Source organism: Arvicola amphibius, chromosome 7 (genome assembly GCF_903992535.2).
Source record: "Arvicola amphibius chromosome 7, mArvAmp1.2, whole genome shotgun sequence".
Classification (NCBI taxonomy): domain Eukaryota; kingdom Metazoa; phylum Chordata; class Mammalia; order Rodentia; family Cricetidae; genus Arvicola; species Arvicola amphibius.
Window position 1 is genome coordinate 106,223,188 of NC_052053.1, and position 13,589 is coordinate 106,236,776.

The 13,589-nt window shown below is 45.0% G+C and overlaps 1 protein-coding gene across 3 annotated transcripts in view; it reads left to right on the top strand.

The window, feature by feature from the left end:
- The window catches only part of Rtn1 (reticulon 1), a 208,261-nt gene extending 196,161 nt beyond the window's left edge, over nt 1-12,100 (top strand). For all 3 annotated transcript variants that reach the window (XM_038337286.1, XM_038337287.1, XM_038337288.1), the window contains 5 exons: nt 2,482-2,620; nt 4,210-4,279; nt 4,916-4,962; nt 5,048-5,106; nt 11,334-12,100. In XM_038337286.1, the coding sequence (XP_038193214.1) occupies nt 2,482-2,620; nt 4,210-4,279; nt 4,916-4,962; nt 5,048-5,106; nt 11,334-11,376 (358 nt within the window). In that variant the 3' untranslated portion in view covers nt 11,377-12,100. The remainder of the gene's footprint in view (nt 1-2,481; nt 2,621-4,209; nt 4,280-4,915; nt 4,963-5,047; nt 5,107-11,333) is intronic.
- The last annotated feature ends 1,489 nt before the right edge of the window (nt 12,101-13,589 follow it).

Here is a 13,589-nt window from a genome sequence, read left to right on the forward strand (position 1 = left end):
GCCCAACCTTCTGAGTGGTTTAAGGTTCATGAACGCTCTTACCTCATACCCTTCCCTGCATCTGCATCTGTATGCAGGGAAAATTGGGTAAGAATGAATATTGAAAAAAATGTTCAGCTTTTTCTGTTTAAAATATTTTATTTTTAATTGTGTGTGTGTGTCTGTGTGTGTGTGTGTGTGTGTGTGTGTGTGTGTGTGTGTGTGTATACGTATGTACCATGCATGCAGGTACCAAAGAGACCAGAGGCATGGGTGCCCTGGAACTGGAGTTCCAGGTGGTTGTGGGTGCTGGAACTGACCTCTGATTCTCTGGAACAGCAGTTAAGTACTCTTAACTGCTGAGGCGTCACTTCAGCCACCCCTCCCCACTTTTTGTAGAGCAATCTATGAACTGTGTAGGTGTACAAAGTATGGCAGAGAACAATGATAGCCCAGTCAGTGGTATCCAGCCAACTCCATTATAGCAAACTACTCTATCCCAACTTCAGATGGTGAGCCTGGTTGCCCACAGAACTCAGTGTGAGAGTCACACACCCCTTCTCGCTGGCCCTGGACTCCACTGTTCACATCCTCATTTCACGCAATTGAGGGACAGTGCTGAGGCCTGGATGAGAGAGGAAGAGGATGCTGCAGTGTGGCTCTGGACCAATCTCCAGAGTTCACCAGTGCCGCCTCTGCATGCACCCTTACTGGGCCTCACTGTCAACTAGATCAAAACCTCAGCAAAGAAAATGATGCCCAGTTTAGGGGCTGGGAGCCTGAAGGTAGAGGCCGCCTGTCAAAACTTCATTCTCAGCATCTTGGTCCTGACCTCAATGCAAACACCGTGGCAGTATGCACACTTGTGGTACCTCGTGGCTTTCTAACGCTGAATCCCTGTAGCTTGCTTCTAATGCTCCCATACCCACAGGTGCAGGGGTGTAGAAATGGCTTGTCTTTGTTTCTAGCAGGACACACACAGCCCAGATTTCAGTGGCCCTGGCATGTGGCCAAAGTCCTCATCTTTATCCTTCTCCTCTGTCCCAGCCTCTGTCCTTAGCCATCCAGGAGTCTTCCCTATCCACTGTTCTAAAACTTTGTTGTTTCTAGAGCTGCCATGCTCACTCACGAGGCTGAAATACGGGGACCTAGGTCCCATTTGGCTTCTTTCTTCTGATACCCAGTTATAGGAGCAATAGCCTAACTCCGCATAGCCTGACTACTCTATTGTCCTTATGGAGGCGAATTTAAAGTTTAAAACTCCTTCAGTCTGGTCACTTGCATCAGTAAAGGGAACGCCTGACTCGGTGTATTTTAATCATAGCACACTGGACAAATCAGTACTTTTGTATTTTCTCCAAGGGGAGAAAAGCCATAACATTTAAATAAAACCTGAAAAAGTCAGTTAAGGTTGCATAAACTTGTTGGAGTAAATAATAAAAGATGCATTTCTCCCAGTTGTGTAAAATCTGTCACCAAAGTGCCCTGTGGTTGATTATAGACTGGCATCTTTTCGTTGGATCCTCACAAGGCATCAAGAGAATGAAGAGTTCTATGGGGCTCCAATAAAGAGGATTTAAGGATTCTTAAAGGCACCAATATTACTCATAAGGGCTCCGCCCTCTTGAATAATCACCTTCCAAAGTACCTGACTAATAGTGCCAACATTAAGAGTGGGGATTTCAATATGGCACTCTAGAGGAGTACAGTCTTTAGTCCATAACACTTCCTACAACTCATGACAAAGCCTGCTTAGCTCTCCATCTCTGTTCATCTCATGCCTTTAAGAACTCTAGGCTAGGCAAACAGTCCACAGCTGTCTTCAGACAGAGGAAGTTGAAGAAGGGAGGGGGAGCCAGAGATCAGTGGGGAGTGCGATCAAGCAGAGGAAGCTTATGTATATTATATGAACATATTCTATATTTTATTTTGTTTACCATCCCTGAGTTAAGTCTAATCACCTCAACAAATGGGGAAAAAAATCTCATTACTAAGAACATCATTCACTGGGACTAGTGAGCATTTAATATGGTCCAGGCTACTGAAGTTACTATTGCTCTCTAGAGAAACCTGGAAGTCAGTTTCAGAATTAAAACAGGAATTCTTAGAAGTTTGTCAAGGAACAGTTCGGGAACTAGGGTTTTCAGATAGCTCCAGAATCTAAGAAAGATGCTCATCCCTTTGTCGTCATGTGTGGAGAAACCAGTAAAGGAGTGGACGGCTCCTCAGTCTTCCTTGGTTCTTCCTGGTTTCTCTGAGTTATGAGCTCAGTCTTTAATGCTGTGTTTTGTGGATAGAGTCACAATGGCCCCGGAGAGTCAGAAATTCTGCACTCCCTGTGTTTGGGACTCCAGTGTGCGTGGTGTCCCACAGCCAGCAGCAGCCTTGTGGATGTGACCCAGCCATAAGCCTTCCTGTGTGACGAGCACTTTCTCGGCCCTGGGGTGCAGCAGCCAGTGTTGAACCCTCTAATGGTGTTCCCCTGGGATGGTCTGTTGACAGGGCCTACCTGGAGCTGGAGATCACCCTGTCCCAGGAGCAGATCCAGAAGTACACGGACTGCCTGCAGCTGTATGTGAACAGCACGCTCAAGGAGTTACGGAGGCTTTTCCTCGTCCAGGACCTGGTGGATTCCTTAAAAGTATGACTGCTTCTGCTCCTTGCTTTACAGTCTGAAGTTTCTCTCCCCAAAGGAAGAATACATCAGGCAGCTATAATTCAGAGCCCACCAAACAAGCACTAATTACTCTAGAATCTGAAAGCCTCCAGTTGTGTGGTGCCACGAAACTCACCCAACCTGGTCCCCTCATTTCACAGATGACCAAACTGTGGCTTGGAGACATTTTGATACGTACCGGGGTTACCCAGTAGTATTCTGAAGCACTAGGATCAACCCCAGGTCACACAATTCTAGACATTTTATGAGGGAGGATGTAGATTCTTAAACCAAGATCTCAGCCCATCTCCTGATTAGCCACTTTTAGGTGTGTGGAGAACATGCGTGCTCTGGAGGATGCTTATAGTAAGTCCTCAGGAGCTCCTCAGGTTGAGCATCTGAAGGGAAGACCCATGCCCAGCACAGAGCATGGGGAGGATCTGCAACACCACACACATGGGGGTGGGGGAGGGGCTTTATTTTAGGTGGTTTCACTCTTACCTAGTCCAGTGGTTCTCAATCTTCCTAAGGCTGCGATGTGACCCTTTAATACAGTTCCTTATGCTGTGGTGATCCCAACCATATATTTATTTCCCTTTCTACTTGATAACTGTAATTTCCCTGCTGTTATGGGTCGTAAATATCTGTGTTTACGGATGGTCTTTGGGGGTGCAACCCATAGGTTAAGAACAACTAATCTTGGATCTCCCCGTGACTTCCTGATAAAACCCAAATCATTGAAACAAGACTCAGCAAACCCATGAGCAGAGTAGGGAGCAGAAGGGGAGGTGGTCGTGAGTGTTCTGTCTGTAAAGAGTGCTTTTACACACTGTCGTTGGGGTCTTGGGCCAGGGCTTGCTAGTGATTGTTCAATGAGTCAAAGGGAGCAGTGAGAGATGAGGGCTTGACCTTCCAGGTGCATCCCCGGAGCAGGAACTGACGTGTCAGGTGATGACAGTTGCTGACTATAATTTAAAAATAGTGGGCCAGAGCAGAAGTCAGCAAACCTCCTCTGTAAAGGTCAAAAAGTATCTGGTGCTTCAGGCCCTATTATCCCTACCAAACTTTAGCATTGCAGCACAAAAGCTGCAAAAGACAATCCATCAATGAAGGGCTGTGACTGTGCACCAATAAAACTTTATTGATGGACACTGAAACATTAAATTTCATATAAATTCACAGATCATTGAATACTTTTACTATTTAAACTGACTATTTAAAAATGAAAAAAAAAAAAAAACCCTTCTTAACTCCTGGAGCCTTATAAATACAGGCCAAGAGCTACAGTGTGCCAAATGCTTAGCTTAGCCTATGATTTCATTGGGTCCCTGGAATCTTACAACAGCATGGTCCAAGGTCTCCTAGAGACCAGGATGGTGAGCTTTGAACACCTCACTATGCTTTATTTCCTGCCAAAATCGTGTCCCAGAAATCCCTTTCCTGTTGCCCTCTCATCCTAGTCATTAGGGAGAAAACCTGAAATGCTCACTAACAGTTAAGATCCCAACTCAGGAAAGCTGTGGATTCCACCTGGGAGGGATGGTGGTGGGCTCTGACAAGCCTTTATTCTTAAGTTTGCAGTCCTCATGTGGCTCCTGACTTACGTTGGCGCGCTCTTCAATGGCCTGACCCTGCTGCTTATGGGTAAGTGCGTCCTGAGCCCCCCCCCCCCCCACCCTGCAGACACACTGCTCCCCTGGCTGTCAGCTTTCGGCTTCTTGGTAGATTTCTAGGAATGAACATCGGACACCCCCCAAATGGAGAGCATCTCCCTTTGAACTGTAGTTCAGTCAACGATGGGATTTTGTTGTTTTGTTTTTCCAGACAGGGTTTCTCTGAGTAGCCCCAGCTGTCCTAAAATTCACTGTATAGACCAGGCTGGTCTTGAACTCAGTGATTCTCCTGCCTCTGCCTCCCAAGTGCTGGGATTAAAGGGGTGTGCCACCATCATCAAGCTAATAATGGGTTTTTAATTGTGCTTCCCCCCCCCAGCCATATCACTAAATTGCCTTCTAGTATATATACATCTACAGTGGCAACTATGGGTGAATCAGTTGTCATCTTGAGAGGGCACGTTGCGCCCTTGTTCTAGGAATAATATCTACAGAGGGCTCTGCCGTTTATTTTTCTTACGCATTGCTCTGCCATCTTTTATCTACGGTGCCCTTTTTTTTCCCCAAGAATGCAACAGTTTCATGAGTATGAAAAATGTGTCTATAAGCTTGTTCCTGTTGCTGGTTTCAGAGTTCTAATGGTGTCTTTGTTTTGTTTCTACCCCAGCTGTGGTTTCGATGTTTACTCTACCCGTGGTGTATGTTAAGCACCAGGTGAGTTGTACGCGGAGTCAGACATTCGTGTGACATTTTGACCTCACCGTCTTCGGGTGTGCTCACGACTTTCTTCTCTCTATAGGCACAGATTGACCAATATCTGGGACTTGTGAGGACCCACATAAACACCGTCGTGGCAAAGTAAGTTCCATGGTGGAGTCTGCAAAAAAGGAATCACGGTCTGAAGCAGACACGGGAGTGGATTCGTTAGATGTAATTTAGAGAAACCTAAATAATAGGTTGTTATATTTTATTCCTTTGAGTCGTACATTCATTCTCATCTCAGTTATATTATTTCAGAAATGAGTATAATTTTCAAGCCCTCAATTAAATAGAACTGTCAGTGATTTAATTCAGGTACCATACATAATGAGAATATTTTAACAAGTTAGTAATACTAAGCTCTCCCCAAGGTCTGGCCCATGTTCAAGAACAAGATGGCGGGGAGAAGGAGGGAAGTCTGATTCAGAGAAGGTTAAATGAACGGTCACACTGAACACACTTAATGAACACTTCAGTCTCCTGAACGGTGCACACTACTAATTTTAAACCAGTAAATTACTTTTAAAACTTTAGAATCCATGAATAATTTCTTTCCTAAATATTTTTGTTATAGTTTTTGAGCACCACAAGCTTGTATTTGGGTCACACCACTGCTCTTGAGCCTTCTGCCTCCAACAGACCCTGCTTTATGGAGCCGCCTCTAAGACATTTTAGAGATAAAGATACCAGGCTTACGCGTCCACAGCTAACATGGTCAGTTGACTTAGTGATTTCCCAAGCTCTCACCGTTGTGATTTTAGGTTTATTGTCACCTAGAGTGATAATTGTGTTTCATTGTTAGTCAAAAAAAAATAAGTAGAAGTTGAACTCCCCTTCAGCTACAGATTCGTGTCATAAAGGACTGGAATTTGTCAGTATCAACTCCATTTAGTAATCAAATTATGTGTCTGGTTTTAGGCAATGGCTGGACTTAGGCTATATGTAATTTCCTTCTACATCCTCCTGCCCTATATCTCAGGCCGGCAGCTGCCATTTTCTCTTTGACTTTCACTGTGCCCTGTTTCTACTCTTCCCCTTAAAGCCATGCAGATCTCTGCCGGGTTCCATGCCCAGTTTGTAGGTGTAGCAATTCTCAGCACGTTGCACAATGCCTGAAAACATGGCCTGGAACCCACATAAGCTGCATTAGCCAACTCAGTGAAAATCAACAGATAAAGAAGGAAGCCCCCGTTGCTTTATGTGAAGAAATGACAGAATGTCATAGTATGGAAAGTGGTGGCTCTTAATCTAGGATCAGTTCAGAGGTGGAGACTCTGAAGCCTATAGCATTAAAATTTCTGGACTTGATGACCTGTAATTTACATTTTAGTGAAGTTCCCTGGCAACGCTTGGAAGCTAGGACTATGCTAGAACATCTAGCACCAGAAAGCCAGAGTAGGAATTTGGAAACTGGAACTAGAAGTTCTGAGCCAAAATTGTACACTCTTGAGGCAATCACATCTATTTCTTTTGTTGGTGGGGGTGGGGGTTGGAGACTTAGTTCTAAAGAGAGTGTTACTTGTTTTGCTGAGGTGACATAGAAAGCGTGAAAATGATTGATTTCAATTGGACAGAAGTTCTCGGGCTCTTGGTACAAATGAAATTATAAAGAAATAATTATGAGATACCTAAGCACTACAAGAGAACTGTGTGAAATTCTAATGTCAGAACAGTGAGGAATGGTAGTTCTTCCTGAGAATGGGTAACAGATGTCATTCAGCCCGGACCGTGGAGTGTGGCTAAGCGTTCATCCAGAGGGCGATAGGGAGACAGACACTGCGCTCTGATCTCAACCCAACACAAAACGACCTTCGGTGCTTCTAAGTAGTGGGCTGATGTCTCGGAATTGCCATGTGTGGAAATCACAATCTAGAAAGAGAATTGGAGTGGGGAGACTAGAAATGTGGCTGTCAATCCAGAGGCTTTCACAGTTCGCACAGATTGATTGGACACTGGAGAGCTAAAATAAGGGAAAGTAAAATGACAGGAAATTAAATATAATGCATATGCAAACATATAGTATAATTGTTAAATTATAGTTGAAATCAAAGCTATGAAAACAACACGTCTCCCAAGATAATGGATAAGGTGTTGTCATCTTTACTATATATATATATATCCATTTTCTTTTATATAAGGACACAAGAAAACTGACTTCACAAAATCGGAACAACCACGGTTAGAAGAATCCATAGCCTTTCTCCATTTAGTGGCAACATTCTGAGTTCCCACATTTTCCTTGAAAATGGACATTTGTTCTCAGTCGAAAACTAGGACACCTCATGCTCAGTTTCAGCACGCAGGGCGTTCCAGTCATGGGTTTATTAGATAACACCCGGATATCTTGGCCATAAACCTGCGGGCATTTATAGCCACCTAGACTGTAACCCACCTGACCCCATAGGGGCTGTGACCTGCCTGACCTATAGGGCCTGTAACCCACCTGACTCTATAGGGGCTGTAACCCACCTGACCTATAAAAGCTGTAACCCACCTGACCCTATAGGGCCTGTAACCCAACTGACCCTATAGTGGCTGTAACCCACCTGACTCTCTATAGGGCCTGTAACCCACCTGACCCTAGTGGCTGTAACCCACCTGACCCTAGTGGCTGTAACCCTCCTGATCCTATAGGGGTTGTAACCCACCTGGCCCTATAGAGGCTGTAATCCACCTTACTCTATAGGGGCTGTAACCCACCTGACCCTATAGGGACTGTAACCCACCTGACCCTATAAGGGCTGTAAATCATAGTGGCAAAGGAGTTCACTAATCTATCACATATCTGCCTGGGATAAAATAATGTGATATGGGATTCTATCACCTTCAGTCTTATTACTTCTCATGGCTGTGGAGAGATAAACCAAAGATGTATGCCAACACTCTGGGTGGCATGAAGCTTGGAGTAAAAGCAAATTCGGAAGAGGGCTAGCTCAAGATTCAAAATAAACCCGGAGATCTTGACTAAGTTTCAGTGCTAAACTAAGTGAGAAAAATAAACAAGCAAGAGAAGTAAAGTCCCATGTTTGGATTTCCCCAAAGCCTCCTTTACAAATAGAGAACAGGGTGGGTGCCGGTACAGAAATGGGGTGTGGGGATTGATTCCTCATCCTAGTCAAGCCTGGGTCAGAGCTGTGCTGAGGCATCTCTTTTAAAAAATGGGTGCAAGTTTAGATGCTACTGGTGCAAGACTGAACCCCACGTCTAAAGAGAATATGGGCACTATTGTTATCTATTACTTATTCTGTGTCTGAGCTCACACATTTCAGGACTGGCCTCTTGTTTCCATACTGAGGCTGGACCCCAGGCCTCACTCCTGTCAGCTCTATCTCAGTGCTCCCGCCCCACTCCTCTTTCTACTTTTGATTTTGAGACAGACTCTGTCTAAATTGCAAGGGCTGGACTTGAACATACAACCCTCTGCCTCTGCCCCAGCCTCTTGAGTAGCCACACCGCTACGTATGTGGTGAATTGGCCATTTTTAAAAGATGCACTGACACACTGGAGTAGTGCCACAAAAATGAGCCGGGTATCAAGGTATTGGCAATCTGGCAAGGATGACCAGTGGAGACCAACATCACTCATTAATGTGATTACCCTTGAAAGGATACAATAGCCATTTTCAAGAATCTGGAGGTCTGGCTCTGTGAAGGAATTGGTTGGGTTTCTCCCTCCCTCCTTTCTTTCCTTCTTCTTCCCTCCCTCCCTCCCTCCCTCCCTCCCTCCCTCCCTCCCTCCCTCCCTCCCTCCTTCCCTCCCTCCCTTCCTTCTTTCCTAAAAATGAGTGGAAATTCCAGCTCTTTGGATTCCTGTGAAACAGGAGGAGAGAGAGTAGCAATAATTAAAGCTGTTTAGCAAAGACATCAGTGCGTTATGGAGCACTGACTTCCCTGGGAGTCATTTACATATCCAAGCAGAAATCAGTTGACCACCTGTCGCTTAAGCTTTCCTCAGCTCCTCCTCTTCCCACCCACCGCTCATCTGGTCCTATAGCTTCAAAAGCTATCTCCAGATCTAGGGCTCTGTCTTTGTTAGGGTTTCTATTGCTGTGATAAAACACCATGACTAAAAAGCAAGTTGGGGAGGAAAGGGTTTATTCAGCTTACACGTCAGCATTGCTGGTCATCACCAAAGGAAGTCAGGATAGGAACTCAAACCGGGCAGGACCTGGGGGCAGGAACTGATGCTGAGGCCATGGAGGGGTGATGTTTACTGACTTGGTGAGTCTGCTTTCTTATAGAACCCAGGACCATCAGCCCAGAGATGGTACCACCTACAGTGAGCTGGGCCTTCCCTCATTGATCACTAATTTAAAAAAAAAAATACTTTTTAGCTGAATCTCATGGAGGCTTTTTCTCAACTGAGGCTCCTTCTTCCCTGAGGATTCTGGCTTGTGTCAGCTTGACACAAAACCAACCGGTACAGGCTCTGGACTTGTGTCTGCATCCTAGACCTCCTGTGCCGAGACTCACTTCTGTCTGTCTGCTATTAGATGTTTTCCTCTCATAGCCATTTAAGACACACATGGCCAAATGTTTTGAGCTGGACCTCAGACTCTGGTTGGCTTCTGTCCTCGGCATCTTGATAGATGCCATTTTCATGGTCATCATTGTTCATACCATAAGCCAAGCAATATTCCTTATTCTCCCTTTGTGCTCTGCCCACACAGCATTCAGTCTGTCCACAGATCCTTGCAGTGCCATCTCCAAATTAAACCTCAGCCTGTCGACCTGCCTGATGTCTACCGCTTGACCCTGGCCGTTACTCCCCGGCACCTGTACCTCTGCAGCTTTCTCCGTCTCCATTATTGCTTCCATCCTCATCTGCCCTTTTATTTTTCACACGGTGACCATCAGGACTCTTTTAAAAATATGAATCAGTGGCATCATCCCCCTGCCATTCATGACTTCCCATTATCTAGAATAGAATCTAGATAACGTCCTAGCTCCTAAATACTAACACCATTACTGCCTGCTTTTTGGACCTGCCACCTCCACATCTAAGCTCCTTCTGGGCCTCTGTACTTGCTGCATTTTCTGCCTGAAACCACCAGCTCTCGGCCTGTTGGCTCCTGCCTGGGTTTTGGGCATCTGTTTCTCAGCTCAGTACTTCTAACGTGGGCTCCACCCACTTCCCCATAGCTCCCCCCTCATTTCCTACCACATTGTCTTGCATTGTTTTATAACATTTATCACCATCTGAACTTCTTGTCTCCTTGCCTATTTCACCCTTTTCCACACTGATGAGAAGGAAAATGCCACAAAATTACCTTGTTCCTCTGTAGAACACTAAATCCCAGAGTGTTGAAGGCCGCCTAGTGCAGAGAAGATGACAGTTCTAGTCTGCATGCTGACCTCATAAGACTAATAAACAAACTCATAAGGTTAATAAACAAAAACCTTCCAGAGCGATGCCATCCTAAAATGCTAGCAGATACCATGGCTGCCTTACAGAGTTTTATTGCCTTGGCAATATCTGATAATGTGCATGTTAAAGATAATTTTCAAGGGAAATAGCTCAGTCAGTTAATTATTTGCTACTCAAGAGTAAAAACCTACATTTAAGAAATCAGGCATGGTAGTGAGCATTTCTAATCCAGCGCTAGTGATGCAGAAGCCAGGCAGAACCCTGGGACTCACCACCCAGTCCAGCTTAATCTGCAGGCCTCGGGCCAGTGACAGATCCTGTCTCACAAGGCAAAGAATGTCACCAGAAATTGGGCCCTTGTCTCCACATACATATGTATGCACTGCAGACAGACAAATAGACACACACACACACACACACAAAGATGGCTCTCTGAATTGTGAAGAAGGTTCATTTGATGAATGAGCAGCAATAGTTAGGACAAAGACCCAGGCTTGACTCCACTTCTGAGTATTTGAGAATATGTGGGTGAAGAGAATCCATTGCCAGAAACCACCTCAGTTCGCGCTCGTCTTCCTGGTATAGTCCTTACATCCTCCTCTTCCAGAAGTGCCCACAACTGAGTGACCCGTGGTGACTCTATCACAGCTTCTCGTGACTATCACAGCTTCTGTCTCTACACAAGACTATCGCAACTTCTCGTGAATGAAGTTACCTTGGCCATCCCATCTACTAAAAAGTTGTGCTAAAGAATGCAGCTCTGTGGTCTGGGCACCATCCAATTTTTACTTCCTTTTTATTGTTTCATAAGTATACCTAGAGACCCGCATGTAACACTATGTTTTTCTAGAATAACCTTACTATTTGATGACTCAGCTAGTAAAGCCACAATAATGAATACATAAAATGATTTCGTGTATACCGTTTGCAATGTAACCCTTTGGTTTTTACCTTTTTAGGATCCAGGCTAAAATCCCTGGCGCCAAGAGGCACACCGAGTAGACGGCTATCCCAGGAGAAGCTGGACACAAAAGGGGGTGTCTGAAGTGGTAACAGCTCTCTTCTTACTCGTGACTGCAGATTGATTGTTTCCCCTTTCCCAGCATCCTAATCTTAGCGGCAACCTTTCCGACAGGCGTTTGCAGGCTCTTCCTGCACTCTTAGGAGATTTGAATCCCTTGTGTTGAGCACTGAAGTATAGAGAAAAGTGTGTTAGATGTGGTTTTTAATTTTGTGTTGCTAAAAAAAGAAAAGTGCATGATGCTGCGAGCCCACGTCCTTCCTTCCTTCCTTGATGTTCTCTCTGCAATGCTTCCGTAGCTTCTGCCGTCCCCGTGGCTAGGCCTTTCTTGCCAAGTGCGCTGATACAATAGTGGCAATCTCTTATCATGTCCTTGGGTTGCTGGTTGGATTCATCTTTAATAACACTATATTGAACCGTAGGCCAATGTTTTAGCATTTTTCCAACACACACAACATAAAAACGTAATATAAAGCAGTTGACCGTACATATGGTAATCAGTTTTGTATCACGTTAAAATGGTTAAATTAAGAATAAATCCAAAATGAACACACAGTACTCTTCTTGTATGGGATGGCTGTGTTGTGCTGATTTACATGGATGGTAACTGACAGGTGCCAGCATGTCGACTTTATTACGATTTGTATTAATTTCTCTGTAGTTCCTAGTGGACTTCGTCATGGACTCTGGATATTTGCACTTATGTACTTGATACTGAATGCATCAATAAATGTGACTAAATGTAGACATTTCTCCCTGTCTTGTGGTGATCTTGCTGGAAAATGCAAAAGCCCGAAAAGACATAAAGATGACGTTACTTGAGGATGAGCCGGGAGGGGTGAGGTCAACTGTTGAACTCGCTCCCTTCTCCAGAACTACAGGGTCCAAGCCCCAGCTGGGGCTACAGCTTTGTTGTGCTAGTTCTAGCAATCACCGTGAGACCCTGCTGTGTACACAGCACAATGTCAAAGGCCACAGTCACCTTCCCATTGTGCTAAGTTTTCCAAACTCAGCGTCTTGTAGAGATTCATTGGCACTTTTGGGGGAGAGGGGACAGGGTTTCATGTAGCCCAGGTTGGTCTCAATTTATTATAAGAAGACCTCTTGATCCTCTGTTCATAAATAAAAGGATTGAGTCTTTCTGTAGGCTTCCAATCTTAAGGCTTTGAGAACATGGTTTCTTAGAGGTGTTTTTCTTAGGCAGAACTGGTCATCAGGATCACCTGTTTTGTTTCTCCAGTTGGTCTAGAATTCCTTCCCACCTAATGGGAGGATCTAATTAGGAATCCCATTTGGTGGCAGAGGTAGAGAAGGTGCCTGAGGGGAAAGACAGGCTCAGAGAAGAGACTTAAGATTAGGTGGGACTTCGGGCACTCCACATGGTGTCATATTAAGGAAACATTAGCCAAGATGATGCTGGAGGGGGTAGAAATACTGTGGAGAGCCAGCAGACAGGTAAGAAGATGACGGAAAGGAGACCCACCAGGGAACCCAGAGTAAATGAGACAGTTCTGTGAACGAGACAATTCTCCATGCTGGCTGTGAACCATAGAAAACCTTGACAGCCTCTGGAGGAACTAAGTGGGTGGGCGTGGCCTGCTTCATGGATCATCCCAACAATAAAGGTGGTGGGATACGATACAATTCGTATTTAAATGGGGAGGGCAGACTATTCAATCACACCCACATCCCATCTGTAAGCTGTAATGCAACTGAGAAACACATTATTTGAATAAAGATCACTTGGTCATTTTTATTACTGATGCTCTTCCTTGACCACAGCTAGAGTAAAGCTGGCTATGATTTCAGCCCACCCACTGCCAAACGGTGCTCCTCTTCAGAGGAGGGAGCAGGAAGCTCTCACGGCAGGTTAGGGAGAAAGCCCAGCAATGTGTACCTTTGCCCATTTTCTGAACTGTCATGAGAATCTTTTGGGGCACTATACTCAAGGGATTACTTAGAAAATTCAAGTTTAGATGGCTCAGCTGAATTTGGTGATGTTTCCTTCCCTCCTCTCCTGGGTGCACCCTTGTCAGGGCTTCTAGTTTACCGTTCTCTTGTTTTTGAAACACATCAAAGGCAAACACGAAACCTTGGCATGCGGATTCCCCGAAGGACAAATTACCACAGCACATGAAACCTCCAGAGGGAAGCCACTGTGAGGTAGGCATTTTCTCATGTGGCATTCATCAGA